The sequence below is a fragment of the Acomys minous genome (genome assembly GCF_964271855.1).
Source record: "Acomys minous genome assembly, chromosome: 13".
Lineage (NCBI taxonomy): Eukaryota > Metazoa > Chordata > Mammalia > Rodentia > Muridae > Acomys > Acomys minous.
The window spans coordinates 9,886,942-9,913,331 of record NC_140495.1 but is presented as its reverse complement, the minus strand read 5'-3'; the positions used below and the strand labels follow the sequence as shown (position 1 = coordinate 9,913,331).

General features: G+C 48.6%; 1 protein-coding gene across 1 annotated transcript; it reads right to left on the bottom strand.

The window, feature by feature from the left end:
• Positions 1–832: 832 nt before the first annotated feature.
• Positions 833–18,793, bottom strand: CRTAP (cartilage associated protein). Its single transcript, XM_084754543.1, has 7 exons — positions 18,231–18,793; positions 13,740–13,889; positions 11,025–11,196; positions 6,624–6,752; positions 4,916–5,061; positions 1,823–1,906; positions 833–1,384 (listed from the first exon to the last, which is right to left on the bottom strand). Exons 1-7 carry the CDS (start codon positions 18,693–18,695, stop codon positions 1,331–1,333), a joined length of 1,200 nt encoding a protein of 399 aa, XP_084610669.1. The 5' UTR covers positions 18,696–18,793; the 3' UTR covers positions 833–1,330.
• Between the last annotated feature and the right edge of the window lie 7,597 nt (positions 18,794–26,390).

Below are 26,390 nucleotides of genomic sequence, written 5' to 3'. Positions count from 1 at the left end.
CACCCAAGATTGCCCTTTGACCTTTACATGCTTGCCGTGGCATGCACAGGTCCATACACACATCCACATAGAGTAAGAAGAAAAACCACCTGCGTTCGGGTCCCTACCTTGGGCTCCACCCTCTGAAGATTCCAATTTTATTTGCAGCCTGAGCTTCTCTGGCCACCAGCTCTGGGCCAGATCTCCCTTCCCCGCCCACTGGTGCCATTAGTCACTTCCCTGTTGGCTGTGGCCATATGCCTCACAAGAAGCAATATAGGGGAGGGTGGGTTTATTTCAGCTTACAGTTCAGGAAGATACATTCTGCCGGGGGGTGGGGGGGGGGTGGGGGGGAGTCACAGTAGCGGGAGTTGGGGGACAGAGTAGGGGAGGGGAGAGCTGGTCACATTCACTCAGCTTAGGAAACAGGGTACCCGGTCACTCTCTCCTTTTTCAGACCAGGGCCCCAGCTCAGGAGAGGGTATTTTGTCACAGCTACCAGACCAGGAACCAACACAAGCAGGTCTTTCTTTCCCTCTGGTTATTCCGCCAGGGACCTCCACTGTCAGTCAGATGCTAACATGGAACAGGAGCTCAACAACCCTCAGGAGAATAAATAAAACTAGACCCTGGCCCTGGCCGGCGTCCATTTCCAACTCTGAGACTTATAATCGGGCATCGCCCTCAAGTGAGATTGTTACCCCTGGTGTATTTGATAACTTAAAGGTGAGCACAGGTCACCTTTGGGTGTTCTGCGCATCTATTCGATCCGTTTCGCAGTAGGTGCAAGGGGTGGCTCAGGGCAGCCCAGGCAGAGCCTCTTGAGGCTACGAGGTCAGAGAGACCAAAGGAATTCTTCAAATATATTTATTATCTCTTAGTGTTTTTCTTACTTAAGAAATAATACTGATTTTCTTCAGGGGTTAAAAAAAAAAACAAAAAACAAAAAACAAAAAAAAACAAGACAAAACAGACCACAGAAGAAAGACAAATGTGGACATGGGGAGGACAGATGGGTTGATGGGAAGGCAGGTGTGAATGGGAAGGCAGGTGTGAATGGGAAGGCAGGTGTGAATGGGAAGGCAGGTGTGAATGGGAAGGCAGGTGTGAATGAACAAGCGGAAGATGGCTGGGAAGACATGTAACCATGAAGACAGGTATGCATACAGAGAAGGCAAGTGGGTAGACAGGTGTGAACACCGGGAAGGCGGGCTTGGCCCTGGTTCCGTGTAGTGAGCGAGACGGTGGCTTCGGTTTCACTTTACAAAGGGAACGCTTTGAGGTATTGACAGCCCAGGCACTGGAGGCAAAAGGAACACGGAAGAAGAGACGTCTCTGTCGTTGCTCTGGACTAGCCCGACTCTTCCATCTCCAACAGGTCATCCACAAATTCCACAACCTCTCCCTGTAAGAGACAGTGGACTCCTCAGTTAGGCTGGCCGCAGGACACAAAAGGCATCAGAGATGCACAGAGAGTTTCCGAGAAGCCACCACTGGCTATCTTCTCGGGCCCGAAACAAGCTCCCTGACTGGCTTGACATCTGGATGACCTAATGTTTCTCTCCTTAGAAACGGAACTTAAACCGGGTGTGGTGGCACACCTGTAATCTCAGCACTTGGAAGGCAGAGGTAGGTGGAACTCTGTGAGCTCGAGGCCAGCCTGGTCTACAAAGCAAGTCTAGGACAGCCAAGGCTACACAGAGAAACCCTGTCTCAAAAAACAAAAACAAAAACCAAACAAACAAAAAGCCCACAGCAGCTGTCTTCTCGAGGGCCCAGCCTTCAAGGGACTCTGGCAAAGACATGAGTCATGTTTTCTCTCAGGTAGAGCACGGGAGCTTACCTCATCGTCATCCATTAGGTGTTCCTCAGCGAAGTTGTACAGTTCTTTCTGGAGCGTAGTCACGTTAAAGAACTGAACCGCTTCCTGTTCGGACACAGAGGGGGCAGTCAGATGAACAGACTGGGCGCCAGCAGCAAGTTGGCACAGCATGCCAGATTTCACTCAAGGCACGAACGTGTTTACAAGTGTAGAACGGAAACAGTTGTGCAATTGTGAACGTGCCCAGCAGCCACTGAACTGCACAGACACGAAGGTGAATTCTAGACACACAAACAATGCCGTGGTTCTTAAAAGGGGAGAGAAGGTTCTGGGCTATAGCTTAGTTGCTATCAAGCTGGCTTGGCATGCTTCAAGCCCCAGAACCCATCCCCAACACAGCATCAGCCAAATGTGGTAGTGCCTGCCTGTAATCCTGGACCTAGAAAGGTGGATGCAGGAAAAACTCAAGGTCATCCTTCATAACAAGTTCAAGGCCAGCCTGGGCTATATGAGACCCTGTCTCGAAACAAAAACAATTTAGCAAGGAATTGAAATATAGAAGATTTATTTACAAAAACCTAGGACAGCATACACAAAATCCTGAGGAAAATACAAAAACAATCTGGGTTTCTGTTTTATTGGGACAAGGGATTTGCTCTATAACCCAGGTAAGACTCACACTTGGGGAAGAGTATTAATTCAGAGCATGGGAGTTCTGGGAAGAGATCACACCCAAAGATCTAGCTCTGTGTGATCCGGCTGGAAAACAAACATGCCTTTAATCCAGGAAACAGATGCAAACAGATCTGAGATCAAGGCCAGCCTGGTATAGAGCAAGTTTCAGGTAAAGAAAAGCTTAGATCCAGGCATGGTGATACATGCCTTTAATCCCAAACAAAAGTAAAGTCAGTTTGTAGAAGGAAGCACCTATGTTTGAAAATGAGTGGCAGAAAAGATTACAAATCAGAGGAAATTTGACAGAATAGGATACGCCCAACTCTCAGGAGAAGAGAGAGGAAAGGGAAGCTACTTAAGAGGCAGCTTTTCAGAGAGAGGAGGTGGTTTTACCAGGACAGTGATAGAGAGATGGGTTGCAGGGAGAGAACTCGTGTGAAGACAGAATGAGTCAGAAAACGAGAAGCAGCCAGAGGATTAGAGCAGATTGCTGAGTTAGTTTGAGGCCGAGCAGAGCAACTCCAGACAGAGAGAGAAGCCAGATTAAGTACGTCAGCTAGGAGAAGAGTTTGAGCCAGAACAGCTGAGTTGAACCAGCAGCCCAGAGCTCAGAAAGAACAAGTAAGGGTGGGCTCATTAAGCAGTAAGTCTCAGAGGCTGAAAACATTCTAGGCCTAGGTTAGATTGTATGGAGGCTAGAAGCTTCCAGGACTAAGCCTAGGTTAGCAGAAGGAGGTAGTACACCTCCCAGACAACAACTGAGACAGTAGAATAAAAGTTGCTTTTTTTAAAAATTTATTTATTATTATGTATATAGTGCTCTGCTTGCATGTACTCCTGCAAGCCAGAAGAGGGCGCCATATCACATTACAGATGGTTATGAGCTACCGTGTGGTTGCTGGGAATTGAACTCAGGACCTTCGGAAGAGCAGGCAGCGCTCTTAACCACTGAGTCATCCCTCCAGCCCAAAAGTTGCTTTTATACACATTTACTGATAGTCCTCTCCTATCTGCATACAGAGGGCTAGAATGGCAGTTACGGGCCACTATGCCCAAGAGCAGCAAAGATTTTTGAAAGTCGCACATAATTAGCCCCTGACAATAGGTGCAAAGCCTCAAATTTATCTGTCAAAAGAATTAACTGGGGGCTGGAGAGATGGCTCAGTGGCTAAGAGCACTGTCTGTTCTTTCAAAGGTCCTGAGTTCAATTCCCAGCCACCACATGGTAGCCCACAACCATCTACAATGTGATCTGATGCCCTCTTCTGGCCTGCAGGGGTACAAGCAGGCAGAGCACTGTATACATAATAAATAAGTACATCTCTTTTTTAAAAAAAAGAATTAACTGATGTTTATTCATAAAAGTCTATAACTTGGGAGACAGAGGCAGGAGTATCACAAATTTAAGACCAGCCTGGGCTAAATAGCAAAATCCTATCTCTCAAGACCAAGGGCTGGGGGTAGCTCATTGGTGGAACACCTGACTGCATGTTTCTGGCTTCAAACACCATAAAAAGGGAGGTGAGGGGGACACAAAGAAAATGACAAAAATGACAGGTGAAGCAGAATCCTATCTTTGTAAAAAAAAATAAATAAATAAATGCAGGCTGGGTGCATAAATAAATGTACGGACTCGAAGAAGGAATTAAAGAGCGCCAGGCCCTGGAGAATGGCCCGCTGGGTAAAGACGCTTGGCACCAAGCCTGACCACCTGAGCTCAATCTCCAGGACCCACATGGTAAAAAGGAGAGAACTGATTCTCACAAATGTCCTCTGACCCCATGTGTATATTGTTGCATGTGCAGGCGCGCGCGTGCACACACACACACACACACAATAGGTGAAAACATAAGGAAAAAATTAAACAGGGTGTGTCGGGGTATGGCCTGATGTATTCTGATGCTAATTACTTAGCTGGAGGAGAAAGAAGCACATGGCCGGCATGGATGGAGATTTGGCCCAGATGAGAAACATTAGCAACTGTTTGGGATTATGGATGAGAGGTAGCTTGATAGAAATTGGTAGAAACAGATGGCGTACTTCCCACTATGGGAAGCAGTTTAGAGGATTAATGTCTGCCCTGGCCCGGGTTAACTAAGGCTATTTTAAAATATAACAAGTGTCAGTGTCTTAACTGACTGATAGCTGGGCCTACTAATAATACAGATAATTTAAAAACAATAAAGGTGGGATGGCATATGCCTACGGTCCCAGCATTCAGGAGGCACAGGCAAGTAGGTCTCTGCAAGTTCAAACCCAGCCTGGTCTACTCAGTGACTTCAGGGCCAGCTGGGGCCCTGGCATCCCTTCCCTTCAGAGTCCATTCCCTCTCTCTCTCTCTCTCTCTCTCTCTCTCTCTCTCTCTCTCTCTCTCTCTCTCTCAAGGGCGGAAGCAATCCCCTGGTGGCGGGGACGGGGGACCCAGTGTAGGGCACTCACCGGCCTAGGCTGGAAGTGCTCATCTGAGAGGCCCCACTTGTCCCTGTGGAACTGATAGTAGACCAGGTTCTGCTGCATGACCTTGTCATTCTGGTCGAAGAGCAGGTAGCTGACGGCGCAGGGGGCCGCGTTCTTCAGGTCGCTCACTGGGAACAGAGAGGAGCAAAGTGAGCAAGCCACGCCCTGCAGATCCCTGTTGGTCACACCCCGGGGAGCGAGAAATTGTCCCTTCCTCCAGGAAAAGACCACGCTTATCCTCCACCCCCTGCTCTAGAAAGCCCCTGGCCTCAGACAGTGGACCAGGCACAGTCTAAGTCCCATGGCCGCCCAAAGGATGGAAAAAGCCAAGGACCACCCTCTCGGTCTGTGCTGACTCAGCTGGCTCCAGGCAATCGGAGCCCTTCACAGGAGGTGGTGCTCGGTCTCAAGGCCTGGGCCACACTGGCACTGGGGAGGACAGAAGCTGCCTACCTGCAGGCTTCCTGCTGGAAGCTGTAGCTCCTGAGGCCCATTGAGCTAGGACCACAATCCCCAGAGGAGGTGGGCCCTCCTCTAACCAAACCAAACTTGGAAGACAGAAAGAAGGTCTGAGGACATAGCTCAGTTGGTAAAGTACTTGCTGAGCAGACATAAAGCCATGAGTCCAATCCCCAGCTCTTCATAAACCATATTAGTATATAAGCTAATATACTAATACAAATATAATAATAAACAATATGATATAATATATAATAATAAATTATATTATATTATTATATATGACAATATAACATACAATAAAAATATAATAAACTAATAAGCGATATAATACAAATATAATAATAAACAATATGATATATAATAATAAATAATATTATATTATTATGATGATATATGGCAATATAACATACAATGAACAATATAATAATAAACTAATAAGCGATGACACATTGCCAGCATTTGGGAGGTAGATGCAGGATTGTTATTCAAGGTCATCCTTGGCTATAACAGTGAGTTTGAGGCCAACTTGGGCTACGTTTCTAAGTACATAAATAAACAAATAAATAAATTACATAAATAAGGACTCCACACTACAGAGACCAACAAGATAAATCATGGTAGGCCTCAAGATTAGATGCGCCAAAGGTTACCTTGTCCTGCCATCCTCTGGGGACGGATTTCCTGCTCCAGCCTCTCTGTTTAGAACTGCACTCCCTATGTCACCATTAACATGGGAAATCAGAGCGGGGAGTCAGGCATAGAAGAAATGAGACACAAGCCCCAAGGTATTTATTTATTCTGGCACCTTCCACAGCCACTTCTAACCTATAAACCAAAGACACTTACATAACAAGACTCAGGTTGGCAGGAATGGCCCAGCTGAAGATGAGTCAACTGCGCCACCTAGTGGCTATTTTCAATAACGACAACCTTAAAACTTCCTGCACGCAGTGTGGCTGGTGGAGGCACCAATTTCTACTTACGCTATTTACCTACATCCCGAGAAAGCAAAAATTTCCCAGGGAACAGCGAGAAAAACCCAGAGCTCAGGCTCAGGGTCTCTGTTTGACTCAAAGAACCACGGGCCTCTTCGTGCATAGCATGGACGTGGCCTCAGTGGACCTTCTCAGCCACCACAGGGTAAGCAGGATTTTAGGATCTCATTGAAGAGCCTGGGGGGGGGGGGGAGGGGGGCGGGGACACGATGGGACGGGACGACGACACTTACGCTTATAGTAAGCAAACTGCAAATAGTGGTACATGGTAGCCACGAATTTTTCCACGGGATAGCCTCCTATGACAGGAGTGAGGGTCTCCTCACATTGAATCTTGCACTCCAGAACTTCTATATAATGATCTGAAAAACAAATATAAATTCTCAGTACAGCCTTCCCCCCCCCCCCCCAGAAATCAAGGCCTCATGCACTCTAGGCAAGTGCTCTACCACTGGCCGGCCCCGGCCCCGGCCCCGGCCCCGGCCCCGGCCCCGGCCCCGGCCCCGGCCCCGGCCCCGGCCCCGGCCCCGGCCCCATTACTATCTTCAGTCTAGTTCTGTAACATTTAAAATAAAGAACTTGTGGCCGGAAAGACAGCTCAATGAGGAAAGCCCTGGCTGTTCTGTCAGAGGACCCAGGCTCAGTTGCCAGCACCACAATGTGGCTCGCAACCACCTATAACCCCAGTTTCTGGGAATCCTAACACTCTTGCTTGGCCTCTAGAGCATTCATGCAAGCAAAATACCCATAAAAATAAAAATTTCAAAATTCCCTGGTGGTGGTGGTGGAACACACCTTTCATGCCAGCAGAGGCAGGCAGATCTGTGGGTTCAAGGCCAGCCTGGTCTACAAAGGGAGTCTAGGACAGCCAGGTCTACACAGAGAAACCCTGTCCCCCCAAAACACTAAAATATAATTCAAAATGTTTTAGTGGCGAAAGAATGTTAATATAAATTAATATGAATAGCCGGGCATGGTGGTGCACGCCTTTAATCCCAGCACTTGGGAGGCAGAGGCAGCCGGATCACTGTGAGTTCAAGGCCATCCTGGTCTACAAAGTGAGTCTAGGACAGCCAGGGCTACACAGAGAAACCCTGTCTCAAAAAAAAAAAAAAATGAATATGAACAGCGACTTTGCACTGCCGAGATGCTATACCTCTTCTGCAGTGAACAGAATCACTTTTCAAACAGTTAAAGCTGGAGATTGGCAGTTGGGCTCAATGGCAGAGGGCTCGCCTGACACACATGAGGCCCTAGATGTGATCCCCACCACAACGACGACATTACCAACAAATTAACCATCAAGTTGCTAGGGAAAAAACTGAGACAGGCTGGCTTCAGACTCCCATGAAGCCGAGGATGACCTTGAACTCCTGATCCTCCTGGCTCTGCCTTGTGATTCCCCAGCGCTGGGATGACCGGCATGCACCACCATGACTAGATAACACAGAGCCAGGAACTGAACCCAGGGCCTTGTGCGCGCCACTTAAACACTTGGTCATCCGAGCCACACCCCCAATCAAGGATAACAAATGTAAGTCCTATGGACAAATTTGAATATGCAAAATGGAAACAAAGACGGAAACTGGAAGAGAGTGTAAGATGTGATGATGCCTAGTCTATCTAAAGCAAGCCCACAAAATATGTGGGAAATACTTATGCTTGAGTAACTGTTGCAGAAAAAAAAAATGATGGAGGTGAAAATTCTCAAGGGGGAAAGCTGGGACTGAGGAGGAGAAACATGTAGAGACCATGAAGTCCTTAGGGCCTTGCTGTTAACAAATGTGTAATAAGGTACATAAAACCCTGCTACAGCCGGGCAGTGGTGGTGCACGCCTTTAATCCCAGCACTTGGGAGGCAGGCAGAGGGATCGCTGTGAGTTCAAGGCCAGCCTGGTCTACAAAGTGAGTCCAGGACAGCCAAGGCTAACAGGGAGAGACCCTATCTCAAACCCCCCCCCCCCCCGCAAAAAAAGCCAAAAAACAAAAACAAAAAGCCTGCTATATCAGAAGCAGGAAACACTTTAACTAAATGCTCAAAGATTAACAGCAAGTGGCTAGGGATGGAACCCAGGGGTTAAACATTTATGGCACATGTATGAGGCCCTATGTTCAAGCCCCAGCATTGCAATAAAAAAATAAAATAAAATAAAATAAATAGCTGTGGTTCTCCTCTTCCCTGGGGGGGGGGGGCAAAGGGGGCAGAGGGGAGCAGATGGCCACCAGTCCACCAAGGCCAAGGGAGCATAGGATGAGGCACAGGGCCAAGCCTGTAAGCAGGACAGAGATCAACCACTCCAGGAACTAGTTCAAATTTACTCAGAGAGAACAAAGGCTGTATAGCCCTTGGGGGGGGGGGGGAAGCGGTAATTCCAGGATAGGTGCACATAATTGGTCAAACCCAGGCGCTTTAAGGATGCTTGTTTTGCATTTGGCAGCATGCACCTAGCATATGAACGGGAACACAGCACCTAATTATCCTATAGGTGCTGGGAGGGGAAGAGCTAGCAGGGAGCTGTGTCAAGGGCCGTATATCAAATGTGGTTAAGGGCATCTATGTTTAAAGACACTTTGCAGACGGCCCTGCTGGGGAGAGGGAGTCCTGCACCTAAGGCCCACCTCAGAGTGGCTATCCGGACTGCAACCTCAAACAGCAGGGCCTTTCCAACCATGAGCAACTTCTTCTAACAGACATCACACATGTCTGGATGTGACATTCTGAGGCCACTTCAAGTTGTTCCAGACAAAAACGGACATTCCTAACGTATCTGTCGGAAGCCCAATGAGGGCATCTTGTTTGGTGGTGGTGGTTGCTGTGTGAGAAAAGGTCTCACTGCACAGCTCTGGTTGTCCTGGAAGTCACAGGGATCCTCCTGCCTCTGCCTCCCTACTGCTGGAATTAAAGGTTGAGTGTCACTGGGGGCTGGAGAGATGGCTCAGAGGTTGAGAGCACTGATTCTCCTCCAGAGGTCTTGAGTTCAATTCCCAGCAACCACATGGCGGCTCACAACCATCTATAATGTGATCTAATGCCCTCTTCTGGTGTGCAGGCATACGTGCAGGCAGAGCACTGTATACACAATAAATAAATAAATCTTTTTTTTTTAAATGGTGAGTGCGGCCAAAAAAAAATTTTAAAAAATAAAAAATAAAAATACGTTTGCTAAAAGCCTGGGGGCTTGAGTTTGATCCCTGACCCACACGGCAGAGGACAGAATTGGCTCCGTAAGTTGTCCTCTGACCTCTACATGCGCACTATAGCACACGTGTGCAAGCATGTACACATCAAACAAACAAACCAAAATAGCTCAACACTGGTAACGGTGCCTGGAGCCAAACCTGACCACCTGAGTTTGCAGGCCAGGCCCACATGACAGAACGAAGAAACTGACTCCCACAAAGCATCCTCTGAGCTCCATACATGTGCCATAGCAGACACACACACACACACACACACACACACACACACACACACACACACGTAAATAAATAGAAAATAAACAGATGGAAAAACACTATAGAATTTTGTTTAACAAAGTGTCGAGAAAAGGTCAGTAACAGGCACAATGAAACAGTTTGACCTCTCCTCTGTATTTAGTAGTGGAGACTGAGTCCTCAGATGCAGGATGCTCTCTGAGAAGATTCCACAAATGGAACTAGAGAGGGCACAGCACAAACGTGGGAAAGGAAACTGGACATGAAGCCTCCAAGAGATCCTGACCGTCAACTACTGAGTCCAAACAAAGGGAATGGGCAAAACACTCAACAAAGAATCCAGACATCTAGCCAGGGGTAGTGGCCCACGCCTTTAATCCCAGCCTAGGGAGGCAGAGGCAGGTGGATCCCTGAGTTCAAGGACAGCCTGGTCTACAGAGGGAATTCCAGGTCAGCTGGGACTACGCAGAGAAACTGTCTCAGAAAACAAAAAAGAGAGGAAGGAAGTGAGGGAGAAGAAAGAAAGTTGGCAATGTAAGAAGAAAGGCAGCAACGTAGATGAGAAATTCACAAGGAAAGAGAGATGGGGGGGTGTGAAATGCTAGAAATGAAAAGTTCAATGAATTAAAAACACAGTGAAAGCTGGGTGTGTGATGCATGCTTTTAATCCCAGCACTCGGGAGGCAGAGGCAGGCGGATCGCTGTGAGTTCGAAACCAGCACCGTCTACAAAGCAAATCCAGGGCAGTCAAGGCTACACAGAGAAACCCTGTCTCGAAAAACCAAAACATAAATAAATAAATAAAAATAAAAACACAGTGAAATCATCACCAATAGACTAAATCAAGCAGAAGAAAAACTATCAGGGATGGAAAACAAAGGACGAGAAAATACTCCATTCAAATACCAATAAAGAAAAAAGTTAAGCACAATCACAACTTTGAAGAACTCCTACACAATCAAAGCCAAATCTAAACTGGGTATTGTGGCCTACACCTTTAACCATAGCACTCGGGAGGCAGAGGCTGGGAGATTTCTGTGAGTTTGAGACCAGCCTGGGCTACATCACCAGGCCAGCCTGGGCTACACAGTGAGACGCTGTCACAAAAAGAAAGCAATTTCTTTCCCATCTTATTTAATGAAGGCATCCCTCAGCTGCCAGGCAAGGCATCCATAGCCCAGGCCCTCCCCACGACCAACCTGCTACGGACAGGTAAAAGTCCTTGAAGTCCTTGATTTCCCTGGAGCCCTCGCAGGCAGCCAGGCACTCGTAATAGGCCTTGAAGAAGTCAGGGAGGGCCAGCTCCATGTCCGTAATGGATGTCCTCCAGTTCTCCCCATTGTAGGCCCGCACCGCACGGACAAACAGGCTCTGGAAAGCAAGAAGATGCAAGCAGGGGAACGCTTTGTGTCCGTCCTGTTCCACCCCAGCAAGCTGTACCTCTCACTCCTGGATGGCGGGCCTTTTGACTAACGTAAACTGAACCCGGCTGCATGCGGGTCTAGATTTGCCTACAACACTTACAACAGGTACATTTTTTGGTTTTTGGGTTTTTTTTCTTTCTTTCTTTTTTTCTTAATGTATTTATTTATTATGTATAGTGTTCTGCCTGCATGTACACCCACAGGCCAGAAGAGGGCACCAGATCTCATTATAGATGGTTATGAGCCATCATGTGGTTACTGGGAGTTGAACTCAGGACCTCTGGAAGAGCAGACAGTGCTCTTAACCTCTGAGCCATCTCTAAAGCCCAGTTACAGTTTTTTAAAAACAGAGTCTTGGAGCCGGGCGTGGTAGCGCATCCCTTTAATCTCTGCACTCGGGAGGCAGAGGCAGGCGGATCGCTGTGAGTTCGAGGCCAGCATGGTCTACAAAGCGAGTCTAGGACAGCCAAGGCTACACAGAGAAACCCTGTCTCAAAAACAAAACAAACAAACAAACAAAAAAAAACCAGAGTCTTGGGTATCGGAAGCTGACGTCAAAGTCCCTGAATAGCTGAGGATGAGCTTTTGTTATTGTTGTTAAGATTTATTATATATAATATTTTGTCTGCATGTACACCTGCACGCTAGAAGAGGGCGCCAGATCTCATAATAGATGGTTGTGAGCCACCATGTGGTTGCTGGGAACTGAACTCAGGACCTCACCGGGCGGTGGTAGCAAACACCTTTAATCCCAGCACTTGGGAGGCAGAGGCAGGTGGATCTCTCTCTCTGTGAGTTTGAGGCCAGCCTGGTCTACAAAGTGAGACTAGGACAGCTAATGCTACACAGAGAAACCCTGTCTCAGGAGGTTGGGGTGGGGGTGGGGGTGGGGGGTGAACTCAGGACTTCTTGAAGAACAGGCAGTGCTCTTAACCTCTGAGCCATATCTCCAGCCCCCAAGGATGAGCTTTTTAAAAATTTATTTTCACAGGCTGGAGAAATGGCTCAGCAGTTAAAAGCACTAGCTGTTCTTCTGGAAGACCCTGATTCAAATCCCACATGGCAAAAAAAAAAAAAAATCCCACATGGCAGTTCACAACTGTCTGTAATTCCAGTTCTAGGGGATTTGACGCCCTCACACAGACATACGTAAAGGCTGAACACCAACATACACTTTTTTTAAAAAGATCTTTACATTCTATTTATTTAGTGGGGCATACTTATAGAGGTCAGGTGACTACTTAAAGGAGTCAGTTCCACCGGGCGAGTCCTGGGAGTCCAACTCAGATCAATCCCCAGGCTTGGCAGCAAGAACCCTTACACCTGAGCCACCTTGCCAGGCCAACCTGAACTTCTGAGATCTGGCACCACCACGCCCAGTTTTATACAGTGCTGGCGACTGAACCCAGGGCCCTTGTGCCTCTATGCAAGCACTCTACCACTGAGAAACACCCCCCCCCACCCCCGCCAGCCCAAATGACTGTATTTCTTCTTCAGTTCAACTGAAAATATAGCAAGTATTTGACAATAAAATGAAACGCAGATGCAGGAAAAAGTGAAAGAAATCTGGTCAGTGATTCCCAGAGTCATGGACTGGGGTGGTGGCCTGACTGCAAAGGGGCAGAGGGAACGTGTCAGGCTGGGTGATTTAAAAAAACAAAAACAAAAACAAAAAAACAGCTGGGTGTGGTGGCACACGCCTTTAATCCCAGCACTTGGGAGTTCGAGGCCAGGCTGGTCTACAAATCGAGTCCTAAGATAACATAGAGAAACCCTGTCTCGAAAAACCAAAAAACAAAAAACAAAAAACAAAAAAAACCCACCTCCACATGCTCTTTCTAGCTGTCATATGACACGTGAAGTTGTCACAGATCACTGAATTATGGAAAGCTCATCAACATTGAGATAAAGGCGCATGCTGGACCCATGTAGCCCAGCCTCGCTTTGAACTTGCAGCAGGCATCAATGCCTCAGCCTCCCAAGTGCTGAAATTTGCAGGCAAAAGCCACCAAGCCCAACTTGCTGGTTTTCCTTCATGGAAACGTAGCGCTTGGCCAGTTTCCTATTGTCGTAACTCAGCAAATATCAGGGAAAACATCATAAGCGTCTTTAGATGTCGGACTCTGGGCCAACAAGATGGCTCAGTGGGTAAGGGCACATACCACGAAACCTGACGACCTGAGTTCAATCCCCCAGACCCACGTGGCCAAAGAAGAGAACTGCAAATTGTCCTCTGACCTCCATACAAATGCTCTGACACCTATATGCACACACATACACACTAGATAAGGGGTTTTTTTTTTGTTTTGTTTTGTTTTTTTGGTTTCTCAAGACAGGGTTTCTCTTGTAGTCCTGGCTGTCCTGGACTCCCTCTGTAGACCTGGCTGGTGCCTAGAACTCACAGAGATCCCCCTGCCTCCCAATAGAATGTAAATGTTTTAAAATTAACATATCCTCTGGCACCTCCGGCAGGGTGAAGGCAGAGAGTACCTCGTAGGACTTGGTTTCCAAGTCTTTAATGTGGTCCTCAGCTCCAGGCAAGCTCCTGTAATACGCCATGTTCCTCTTCATCATCTCGTCGTCAGGGTGCTTCAGAAGATAGGTGTGAGCCGCGGCGACGGCTTTCGGGAGGTCGTTGGCCTAAGGGCACCGTGGGAGCGTTAAGTTTCTAGACAGGCACTGGGCGCTAAGTTTTAGAACTGGGAGCTTCATTTCAGCAACTTCTTTTCTTCCTTCCTCTCCCCCTTCCTTCCTTTCCTTCCTCTCCTTCCTTCCTTTCTTTCTTGACCCAGTCTTGTGTAGCTCAGCCTCAAGGTCAAGAATGACCTTAAACTTCTGACCCTCCTGCCTTTAACACCCCCAAGTGCTGGGGTCACAGGCATTTGTAAATACACCCAGTTTTATGTGTTAATGGGGCTTGTACTCTCCCAGCTGAACTGTGGCACCAGTCTCTTCAGGGAGCCCTTTGGTTCTTTCTTTACCTAACACTTCCGGCTAAGAGTCAGGTATGGTGGTGCACACCTTTAATCCCAGCACTTGGGAGGCAGAGGCAGGCGGAGCGCTGTGAGTTCGGGGCCAGCCTGGTCCACAAAGTGAGTCCAGGACAGCCAAGGCTACACACAGAGAAAGCCTGTCTCGAGAAACCAAAAGAGTCAATGACCTTTCAAGGCTTCTCAAGACCAGGGCCATCCATTCTGATGAGTCTTTGTTCCCAGAAGGTGACAGTGTAGATGGCTCCACAATGCCATTCCTCATCTACCCCCCCACTGTCTCTACCATCTAGGCCCCCAGGAGGACGGCATTTACAACAGACCCTGGGCTCTCTGGCTTCCACAGGGTCACCCATGAAGAGCCCAGTGGGAAGCTAAGCGGGAGGGCTGTATTCTATTTCACCTCCTGGCTCTCTCCCTACAGTCACCCCTGACTGCAGTGTTCCCAAGCTGAAGGTCACAGATGGCGTTCTCCATGTGGTCACTCATCCCAACTTCCAGTAACTGCTCCCTGCCTTGCTCCTCCCGGCCACGGGTTGGGTATACCTGAGTGACACTAACACTAAACCACCCTTGTGGGTCCCTGCACCTGCACACACTTCCATAAACAACTGTCTTAATAAACCTTGACAAACACATTAATATTTCCAGACACCTCACAGAACCTTCTGCCTCCTCTCTCGGGGACCTCTACTCCCTTTCTCTGGTTCGTCAACCCCACAGAGATTTGTCCAGCATCTCCTATAAGCAGGCACTGTTTCCAGGAATCAGGCCAGTAGCAATCAGTTCATCTCGGGGCTGCAGGGCCATGGCCCTGAGTTTAGGGCTGGCCACCTGATCAGGAGTACCAGGAACAGAGAAGGTCTCCAATAGGACAGGTGTGCTGGGGGGGGGCACCTTTGGGGGCGTTTATTACCATAAACCTCCATTCCCAACTTGATGGAATCTAGATCCAGAAAACCCAGGAGGGAAGCCTCAGCATGCCAGCGAGGAGTTAGCTGGATTATGTGTCAACTGGGATTATCCGCCCACTGTGGGCAAATACCATTCTATAGCTTGGGTTCCCAGACTGATCGAAAAAGAAAAACAAAGCCAGGCAGTGGCAGTAAACACTTTAATTCCAGCACTCAGAAGGCAGAGGAAGATGGATTTCTGAGTTCAAGGCCAGCCTGGTCTACAGAGCAAGTTCCAGGACATTCAAGGCTACACAGAGAAACGCTGTCTCAAAAAAACTAATTAAACACACATACCAGCATGCCCCCCCACTTCCCCCCCCCCTTCCTGACCAGAGAGGTACAATGTGACCAGCCACCTTCTGCTCCAGCTGCCTCCAAGATGGACTGCATCTTCAAACTGTTAACCAAAATAGCCTGCTTTCTTTCCTTCCTTCCTTCCTTCCTTCCTTCCTTCCTTCCTTCTTTGTTAGGTCCTTTGGGTACTGTTGTCACAGTAACTAGAAAAGTAACCAACACAAGCAGGCACATGGTGATGGGTCAGCCTCCCTGTGGGGATACATGCCAACAACCTGAGGCCCCCATGTTGACAGAATCCTGGCATAATCTGGCGGGGTGAAGGGTCTCCACCAGGCATGCATATAAGGCCTCCTTCAGCCTTCCCAAAGGAATATGAGGCAAGGATGGTGATTAGGTTTAAAGAGAAAGAGACACAGAGAGAGAGAGAGACAGACAGACAGACAGACAGACAGACAGACAGACAGAGACAGAACATACAAGGCACAACAAATTCTTGACAATAAGATGTTAAGTGGGGGGTGGGGGCTGGAGAGATGGCTCAGGGGTTAAGAGCACTGTCTGCACTTCCAGAGGTCCTGAGTTCAATTCCCAGCATCCACATAGTGGATCACAACATATATAATGTAATCTAATGCCCTCTTCTGGTGTGTGCATGTACATGTAGGCAGAGCACTGTATACATAATAAATAAATAAATTAATTAATTAAAAATAGGGAGGCATCCATCTGTCCCAGAATGCCCCTAAATCTGAGGCAAGTCATCTGGATACAATGGCGGTTTCCTTGTGGAGAGGGGGTGAGTAGAGAGGATGGCAGGCTCCCAGATGTCAACGCTGACACCTAGAGAATGACAGTAGATGCCCTGTGGCTGATAGGACTTAGGGGAAGGCTCTGGATGCAGCCGATGAATGTGACTTATTCTAGGAAGAACATTTAGGAAGAGGAATACAAGGCCAGCAAGGTGGCTCAGTGGGTAAAGGTACACGCCACCAAGCCGGATGATTAAGTTCAATACCCTGAGCTTAATGTGCTAGGAGGAAGCCGACTCCCACAAGCTGTCCCCTGACCTTCACACATGCACAGTGTGTTCCCGCCTGTGCTCATAGACACACACACACACACACACACACACACACACACACACACACACTGAATGAATAATGAACAAAAGCAAAAAATAAAAAGCCTTTCTTAACCAGAAAAAAATAGAAGCTGGGAGTTGAGGGTTCTCTCTCAATGCCAAGGCATGTGAAGGCCCATCAGGCCTTTCTCTTCAGCAACTGGAAATTCAAACCTCCCAGAACAAGGCCATAAAGGGCAGAGAACTGCAATTTGTGGCTATTTTTAGCAAGCAATTGCAGGCAGAACTTAGCCCCCAAAAGAGGAGGCAGTGAATTGTGTGTGTTAAATTTTGGATGACCAAGGTGAGCCTGGCGAATCGCAGTGCCCTCACTTTCCTGAGCAGAGGGGTCTGCACCAAAGAGCAGGCCACACTCATGACGCCCTCCGTCCAGCCCCAGGTCCTCGGCCGGGGCACTCCGGGACATAGCTGCCGTCTCAGCACAGGCTGCAACACTTTTCACAGGAGCTGGGAGGAGTGGATCATGCAGAAGGAATGCAGGCAGCAGGATGAAGAATTCACCGTCAGCCTCAGCTATGCAGCAAGTCTGAAGCCAGCCCAGGTTACATAAGACCACGTCTCAAAAAAGAAGAAAAAAAGAAGGGGGGAGAGGGGGAAGAGGAGGAGGAGGAGGAGGAGGAGGAGGAGGAGGAGGAAGAGCAGGAGGAGGAGAACTTTCATGCTTAAGATGAAAGAAGAAGGACAGGATTTGGAGCACTTTTCCAGACCCGGGTGAAGGGGACTTAAGCCATAGCTCAGTGGGTAAGGGCACACTTCCTGCTCTTCCTGAAGACCCAAGGTCCGTTGCCACGGGTAGCATTAGCACCTCTAATTCCAGCTCCAGGGATCTGCCGCCCCCTTCTGGTCTCCAAAGGCATTCACACACATATGGCATGGTATACACATATGCATGGTATACACACACACACACACACACACACACACACGCACGCACGCACGCACGCACGCACGCCGCACAGATACAAACACCAGAGAGACAGAGAGACAGAGACAGACAGAGACAGAGAGACACACACAGAGACAGAGAGAGAAACAGATAGACAGGGAGACAGAGATAGAGTCTGAATTCAAAGACTAACAGAATGATATTCGAGGTTGAGAGGCAAGGCTGATCTTTGGGGTTGGCGGGGCTGGGCCTAGAGCGGTGGCCTAGGGAAGGCCCAATATGAGAAGCTCCTAGTGGGTGCTCAGAAGGGTGGGGCTCAGTGAGGGTTGGAGAGGCAGGGGGGCTTCGTGAGAGGGGGCCTCAATGGGACAGGATGGGATCTGGCGTGGGGTGGGGAAGGCCTGGTGAGGCGGGGCTCGGGGGCAGGTTCTGTGGAGCTGGACTCTAGGCCAGAGGTGGAGTGAGGTTCTGGGACTTGGCGCAAGATGGGACCCTGCTCAATGGGACACGGTTGGAAGGAAGGTGGTTGTGCAGGAACGGAGGGGTGGTTTGTCGGGTCGGAAAAACAGTAGATATGATGGGCGGGGCTTGGGTCGGGCGGGAGTGGTTTGGGAGCAGGGGTCATCTGGGCGGGGCTTAAGGGCGGGGCTCCGTGGTGGCGTGGGCAGGGCATCGTGGGGTCTTGCTTCTGGCTGGGGCGAGCGCACTTACCTTGAAGTAGGCGAACTGCAGAAACTTGTACGGCTCGCGCTGCTGAAAGTCAGCCAGCACCGCGCGGCTAGGCTGCGACTGGCGGAAGGCGGGCAGGCCTTGCTTGCAGCGCTTGAGACATTGCGCGCGGCGCAGCAAGCTGCCGAAGAGGCGCAGCTCGGCGTGGCTGGAGGGGCCGGCGGCCGCGGGTGCGGCCGTGCTGCAGTTGCGATGGCAGAAGGCCTCGCTGTCGCGCAGCAGACGGTGCAGCCGCAGGCTCACCTCCAGATAGCCCACGCTCTCGGCCCAGTGCTCGCCGCTGTACTGGTCGAGCGCGTGGCGGTAGGCCGACTCGAGCGGCATCAGCTCGTCCCGCGGGAAGCTGCGGAAGCTGTAGCGCTCGTACTGTGCGCGCCCGGGTGGCAGCAGCGCGCACCCCGCACACAGGAGCGTCAGCAACGCGGCCGCAGGGCTGCGGGGCCCCATCGCGCGTGGCCCGATGACTCGAGCCCAGAGCAGGGGACGCGCGACGCGGCAGGCCCAGGAAGGGAGGAGGGGACGCTGGCCGCGGCCCGCCCCGTCCGGCAGACCTCCCCGCCCGGGGATCGAGATGGGCGTGCTCTGGGGGAGGCGCTCAGTCTTTGCCTCTGAGAGGTGGAGGGGAGGACTTTAGTGAGTTCCAGGCCAGCCTTGCGTACATGGGACCCCCATCTTTGAAAGGAAAGAAAGCTTATAATCACTTGAAGACGTATGGGCCGCGTGCCCTAGTTTCTAATTCAGCACATCCCGGTTGGGGTGCGTTTTCTCCCCCAACCCCAAACCTGGTCTTGCTGTAGCCCACACTACCTTTAAACTCACTGTATAGTCCATACTGACTTCAAATTTATGATAGTCCTCCAGCCTCTCCACTGCCCGGAGTCGTAGACACCCGCCTCCAGGCTTGCCATAAACAACTGAGCCTGCGAGTCTACAGATCACACTTTGAATCGCAATGCTATTGACCTAAGGTTTTAGAGGATGTTGCATTGATAAAATCAGAATGCCAGTGGCTCTTTGTAAATTGAATTACTTGTCTTAGGACAAAGCATGCTGGAGAAATTTGTGCATGAGCAGTGATGAAGACCGCATTTTTGTTTTGTTTTGTTTTTGTTTTTTCCAAAACGGTTTCTCTGTGTAACAGCCCTAGCTGCCCCAGACTTACTTTTGTAGACCAGGCTGGCCTCGAACTCACAGAGATCTGCCTGCCTCTGCCTACCGAGTGCTGGGATTAAAGGCTTGCGCCACCATGCTTGGCAGCATTTTTAAAAAAAAATCTTTACACTTTTGAAATAATTTACAACAGAGTTGTAGGGATATGTAGGAAAACTCCTTCCTATATATGCCCCCTCATGGAAAGTTTACTGGCATGCCTTTGATCCCAGCACTGAGAAGGCAGAGGCAGCAGCCCAGACTACATAATGAGACCTGGTCTAAAAACCAAAAACAAACAAACAAACAAACAAACAAACAAAAAATGTATTTAGAGCTTCCAGAATATCGTCTAAAGGCACTTGTTACCAAGCCTAGTGACCTGAGTTCAGTCCTGGGAAACAGAATCAGCGCCTCTATAAGATGTGATCTAGATAGAAGAGCACTGTGATTATTGATCTAGATTAAAAAAAGAAAGAAAGAAAGAAAAGAAAAGAAACTACTGTGAAAAAAAAAACCCTACTGTGATTATTCAGAAACTATTCACAGCTGCAGGTTGGCTGTAAACATAGAGGCCAGGGTAAACATAGGGACTTCCTGAAGAAGAAACAGCAGGATGTGGGGACAGACCAAATGTACCAGAAAACTGACCAACCAAACAAAAACAAAACAAAACAAAACAAAACAAAAAACCACAACCCAAAACAAACCATAAAGACACAGCTGGGCGCCCAGCACTCAGGAGGCAGAGGTAGGCTGATCGCTGTGAGTTCGAGGCCAACCTGGTCTACAAACCCTGTCTCAAAAAAACAAAAAACAAAACAAACAAACAAACAAAAAGACACAGCTAGGGGGCTGGAGAGATGGCTCAGAGGTTAAGCCATCTTCCAGAGGTCCTGAGTTCAATTCCCAGTAACCACATGGTGCCTCCCAACCATCTATAACGAGATCTGATGCCGTCTTCTGGTGTGCAGGTGTACATGCAGATAGAATACCGTATATGTAATAAATAAATAAATCTTTTTTTAAAAAGACACAGCTGGATGGTACTAGGAAGCACATGCTCCCTACAGACAAGAAGATAAGAAAGAAACTTGGGGGGCTGGGGAGATGGCTCAGCGATTAAGAACACGGGCTGTTCCTCCAGAGGTCATGAGTTCAATTCCCAGCAACTACATGGTGGCTCACAACCATCTATAATGAGATCTGGTGCCCTCTTCTGGTGGGCAGGCACACATGCAGGCAGATTATATACATAATAAATAAATCTTTGTTGTTGTTTTGCTTTGTTTTTTAATGTATACAGTGCTCTGCCTGCATGTACCCCTCAGGCCAGAAGAGGGCATCAGATCACATTACAGACGGTTGTGAGCCACCATGTGGTTGCTGGGAATTGAACTCAGGACCTCTGGAAAAGCAGTCAGCGCTCTTAACCTCTGAGCCATCTTTCCAGCCCAATATATAAATCTTTTTTTTGTTGTTTTGTTTGTTAGTTTTTGTTTTTTTGTTTTTCGAGACAGGGTCTCTCTGTGTTAGCCTTGGCTGTCCTGGACTCACTTTGTAGACCAGGCTGGCCTCGAACTCACAGAGATCCGCCCGCCTCTGCCTCCTGAGTGCCGGGATTAAAGGCGTGAGCTACCATGCCTGGCTTCCAATATATAAATCTTAAAAAAAAAGAAAAAAGAAAAAAGAAAAAAGAAAGAACCTTGGGAAGCAGGAGAATTGCAGCAGTCCTCCCATGGGCTTCGGGTGTTGTCAGAGTCCCGAAAGGACGAATGTGGATGGAACTATCCGAGAAGCCGCACTGTCATGTGAACAAGCCGATTCCTGACACACGACCATCAACTGTTATTGTGTTGCTTATTTCACAATTTTATTTTTTCATTGCTTTATAGCTAAGCACCTTGTTTGGTTGCACAACTTCACCCCGAGATGTGGGGCTCATGTGACTTCCTGTGTCAGAAGTGAGAAAGATAGGAAAGAGAATGCAACCCAGCACAGCTGCCCACAGCGTTAGCTGAAGAGTGGGGGGGGGGGGGCGGGATTGGGGGTTGTGTCTTGTTTTGTTAGTTTTTCCGAGAATGAGTCTCTCTGTGTAGCCCTGGCTGTCCTAGACTCACTCTGTAGACCAAGCTGGCCTCGAACTCACAGAGATCTGCCTGCCTCTGCCTCCCAAGTGCTGGCATTACAAGCATACAACACCCCGCCAACTTGGTATGGTGTTATCCAACCTATGAGTCTAATTCTGGATTCACCACCATCCTCCACCATCTCTGTGTGTGTCAGCCTCCCGGATACTCATCACTTCACTCCAGGTGACTACCTTCCTGACCTATGTTACCAGTGTATGACCTAAGGTTTGGAGAGCTTCTGTCGTTGCCCAGCAACGGAGAGTCAGTGGCAGAGCCAGGCACTCTCACCCATGATTGAGACTCAAACTACCACACTCTCTCCCAGTTGCATGGGGCCTTGCGAGAGCTAGAGGACACAGGAAGAGGGGGGGGGCTGACTTCAGTGATGCAGCTTTTATGGGTCATCGATTGTGTGGGGTCATCGATTGTGTGGGGGTGGCTGTCTGTCATGGTGCAGCTGCTTTCTGTATGTAACCTTAGCAAACCCACTGGGTCACCAAGGTGGACTTGGAGAAAACCATTTCTATGGGTTGCCACCATGTCTGGGGTGGACATATGAATGTTCACATCTCCTCCAGAGGAAAGGAGACAATAAGTCGGTACCCACAAGGCAGCACAACAGAACCAAAGACAAGTCTGAGAGGAGCTGTTGCATCCCCTGCTCTACAGAGTGATAGGACGGGCAACCAAAGCTGAGCGCTCTGAAGGTGGAATGTCTGAGAGAAAGCTGGATAGAGTCATCTCGGTGCCCAGGGCAGGACAAGCAGCCAAAACTAAAGTTTCTGCCCCCAGGAAGAAGCAATGGCAGAGATTTTGTGTGTGTGTGGGGGGGGGGAGGTCATTGTAACCAGCTTAAAACTGTATCTCCTCTGTTACCAACTGCTTTCCTCTTTTGCGTAACGGAAGCCATTTTGTTTTGAAGTCTCCATTTTCTCCATTTTGATCATAAGGTGAAATTAAGTTCACGTTCTCAGACTGTACCTGCCTGGGAGCTTGTTTGTTTTGTTTTTTGAGACAGGGTTTCTTCCTGTTAACCTCTACCTCCCGAGTGCTGGGATTAAAGGCGTGGGCCACCCACACCCGGCGCTGCCTGGGAGCTTGAATGGCCTTTCACTTACAATTTAATACTCGCTGACTGTTCAGCTTGAATTAATGATATATGTTCTACTTAAGCAAGACCACAATACCCTGCTATGTCCCTTCTCCTGGAATGGTAGGGAACTGCAAAGTCCCCAAGCCTGCATCCTAGCCAATGGGCTTAAAATGCTTTGTCTAGCTACCTGGATACAATGTATTCGGAACAAAATGGATTCTTCTTGTGTTTATTTAGTCAAAATGATGTGATGCTGCCCTCCCCTTGCTTCCCACCTGGTTACCTGGTTGTTACCTGGTTACAGTTTTTCTTTTAACAGAGGCCTGTCTTAGAAACAGGTTGGGGTCACAGTTTGGGTCCTGAGACCACTGACAGTTTTAGGGTGTTGCATTTAATAAACTATCAGTATCTCACAGAGATCAGTGCTCGAGTGGTTTGTGTGGCAATTCCTGTACCACGACAACAGTCATCTTCCTCTGTGTGATGTAGGGGTCTATGTCTTCTTAATGAATTCCGGCTACCTACTAGTGAGGCAGAAAGATGGGGCAGATGCAGGCGACCATGAGTCATGGCAAGATTAACTCTGAGACCTAGTCACTGCCTTGTGGACTGTAGTGGATCATTCCTTGGACTTCCCCAAACCGTCTCTTGAATAGTACACACACACACACACACACACACACACACACACACACACACACACACCACACTCATCACCCTCACCCCCACTCCTACCACCTCCTCCCTGTCTAACAATCTGGAACAATAATCTGGCCATTAATAAGGAAGTAAAACCCAGTAGGAGATTCAACATGCAAGTTCACTAAAGAAAATGGATGTCCCAAGATGACCTTCGGATGTCACAAACCACTTAAGGGGTAGTGTATATGAGATTCATCTCATCATGTGACTACAACAGAGAGGATCATGGGATGGTGAGTGTTGGGTAAGCATAACGTATAACCTAGAGATGCTAATCATCTGTGTCAATCAAAGAAAAGTCCACTTCTTCAGGGATCAGAGGTCCTCATCCATCCCTTCACTTCTATAATTAAAGACCTGTGAACTGCCAGGCGGTGGTGGCGCACGCCTTTAATCCCAGCACTCGGGAGGCAGAGGCAGGCGGATCGCTGTGAGTTCGAGGCCAGCCTGGTCTACAAAGCGAGTCCAGGACAGCCAAGGCTACGTAGAGAAACCCTGTTTCGAAAAACCAAAATAAATAAATAAATAAATAAATCAAACCTGTGAACTTAAGCAAACAAGCGACTACAGGAATGCCCCCCTCCCAATTGGCTGGCAGACTAGATTACAGTCAGTCTCCAGATGTGTCTCCTAGGGAAACAGGATTGAAAGGAAGGAAGGCAGCAGTCCCAAGGCCAGCCTGGTCTAATAGTAAGAGCCTAACTTTAAAAGAGAAAGGAAAGAAAAATGAGATCTGGAGAAGAGCAGTGGATCTGGGTTTGAGTCCCAGCACCCACCTGGTGGCTCACACCCACCTCTAACTCCAGTTCCGGGGGATCCAGTGCCTTCCGCTGACCTCCATGGGCACTGGGCACACACATGTTGTACAGACATACACGCACCCAAACACGTACAAAAAAATAATCAAACTGGAAAAATAAAAGAAAGGTGAAAGACAGGGAGGAAAGAGGGAAGAACATCAACTCAGCAGGGATCTGGGCACCAGTAATGTGGGCACCGGTATATGGGCACCAGTAATGTGGGCACCGGTATGTGGGCACCAGTAATGTGGGCACCAGTATGTGGGCACCAATATGTGGGCACCAGTAATGTGGGCTTTGCCGAGACCTGTAGTAGAGCCTAGTCTTCACTAGACAAGGACATGGTGGTGCATGACTGTAATCCCAGCACTCAGAGAGGCAGAGGTAGGTGGAAGCTCTGTGAGTTCGAGTCCAGCCTGATCTACAAAGATGAGTTCCAGGACAGCCAGGCCTAGTATATAAAGAAACCCTGTCTGGAAAAAGAAAGAAAGAAAGAAGAAAAGAAAAAGAAAGAAGGAAAAAGAGAGACTTTGGTAGATCTGGAAGACTTGGACCAGCAACCAAATCCAGTTTGTAAAACGGTAAAGCAATCACAGTGGGGCTGAGAGAAGTGAAAAGCAGATGAGAAGGCCCACCTGGGTCACTCACAGACAAACGTGGCCAGGTTTATGTGAAGCCAGGTTCCGAGGGAACCCTGACAGAAAGCTGAGCTCTGGCCTTGCAAGCCTTTGAAGCCTGGAGGGGTCACTGAAGCAACAGCCACCAGGAGTTGGCAGTGATAGTGTGCAGGGAAAAGGGGTCTCCAGCGGGGGCGGGGTAGGGGGAGACCATCCAGCTGTGTGCAGGGAAAGGGGGTCTCCAGAGGGGGGAGGACCATCCAGCTGCTCCCAAGATAAGATGGCTGATGCTGCGTGATGAGAAGTACTCAGGGTTGCCAGCGGCTCCACACTGAGTTTCAGATGTATTGGCTCCCTGCCAATAATGTGCAGTGAATATCGGAGCTAGGTGTACCTCAAGTCAGGGTACCCTCCCCCACAAACCATCAGGGACAGCAGTGGGGGGATGTGAGAGTAGGATGCTACAGATGGTCAAGGTTGTGCTTGGCCTACAGGTGGCTCTTTAGCACCGTCTCTGAGAGTATAGTGTGTGTGATTGTCCTTAAGAGGTGAGTGTCCTGCCGACCTGCGTACCACCATTACAGTGTGTTACCCAGTCTCGTGTGGCTGGGGAAATGAGAGCCTGTAAGGGGAGAGATTATTCATCTAGGCCACAGTTCTTTAAAATGCAAAGTGTGGCCAACAGATAGTCCAGATGGCCCGTGATGAAAAACTACAGATGACGGAGAGTTAAGTAAGGTGGTGCCCCACCCGAGCTACTGTACTAAACATTGCTATTTTGACAAAATAATCAACACTATGGGATCTCTTTCTACTGTCTTGGACCTTGCTAAAATATACTTTTTGGTTTTTCAAGACAGGATCTCTCTGTGTAGCCTTGGCTGTCCTGGACTCGCTTTGTAGCCCAGGCTGGCCTCGAACTCACAGGGATCCGCCTGCCTCTGCCTCCCGAGTGCTGGGATTAAAGGCGTGCGCCACCACGCCCGGCTGCTAATATATACTTTTTAAATCCTTTCATCTACTAAATTCCAAGTATACTTCACACTGGTTTGAACAAAGAGTGGGCCCCAGGAGTCTATTCTTAGTTTAAAAATAGATAGATAGATAGATAGATAGATAGATAGATAGATAGATAGACAGACAGAGATAGATAGATACAGATGTCTAAAAGAATAATTAAAATAGTTAAAAGTTAAAAATGAGCCAGGCACCGTGGCACACCTATAATCCAAGTACTCTAGAAGGCAGATGCAGGCCAAGCTTTGTGAGTTCCAGGACAGCCAAGGCTACATAGTGAGACGCTGTCTCAAACAAACAAACAAAAAATAAAGGAAAATTAAAAAATCAGCCACGTACAGTGACTCACATTAGTAACTTAGCACTTGGGAGGCTGCTTTTAGGAGGACCCGTATGAAGTTCAGACCAGCCTAAGTTACACGGTGAGTTTTCAAATCAGCCTGGGATAGAGTGAGATTCTGCCTGGAAAAACAAAACAAAACAAAAACATAAAATTTAACAAATGGGGCCAACAAGAAGATTCATCAGGTAAAATTCTTGACAATACAACCTGAGTTTGATCTCTGTGACCTACGAGATAGAAGAAGAAAACTCACTGCTGCAAGTTGTCCTCTGACTCCACATGTGTGCTT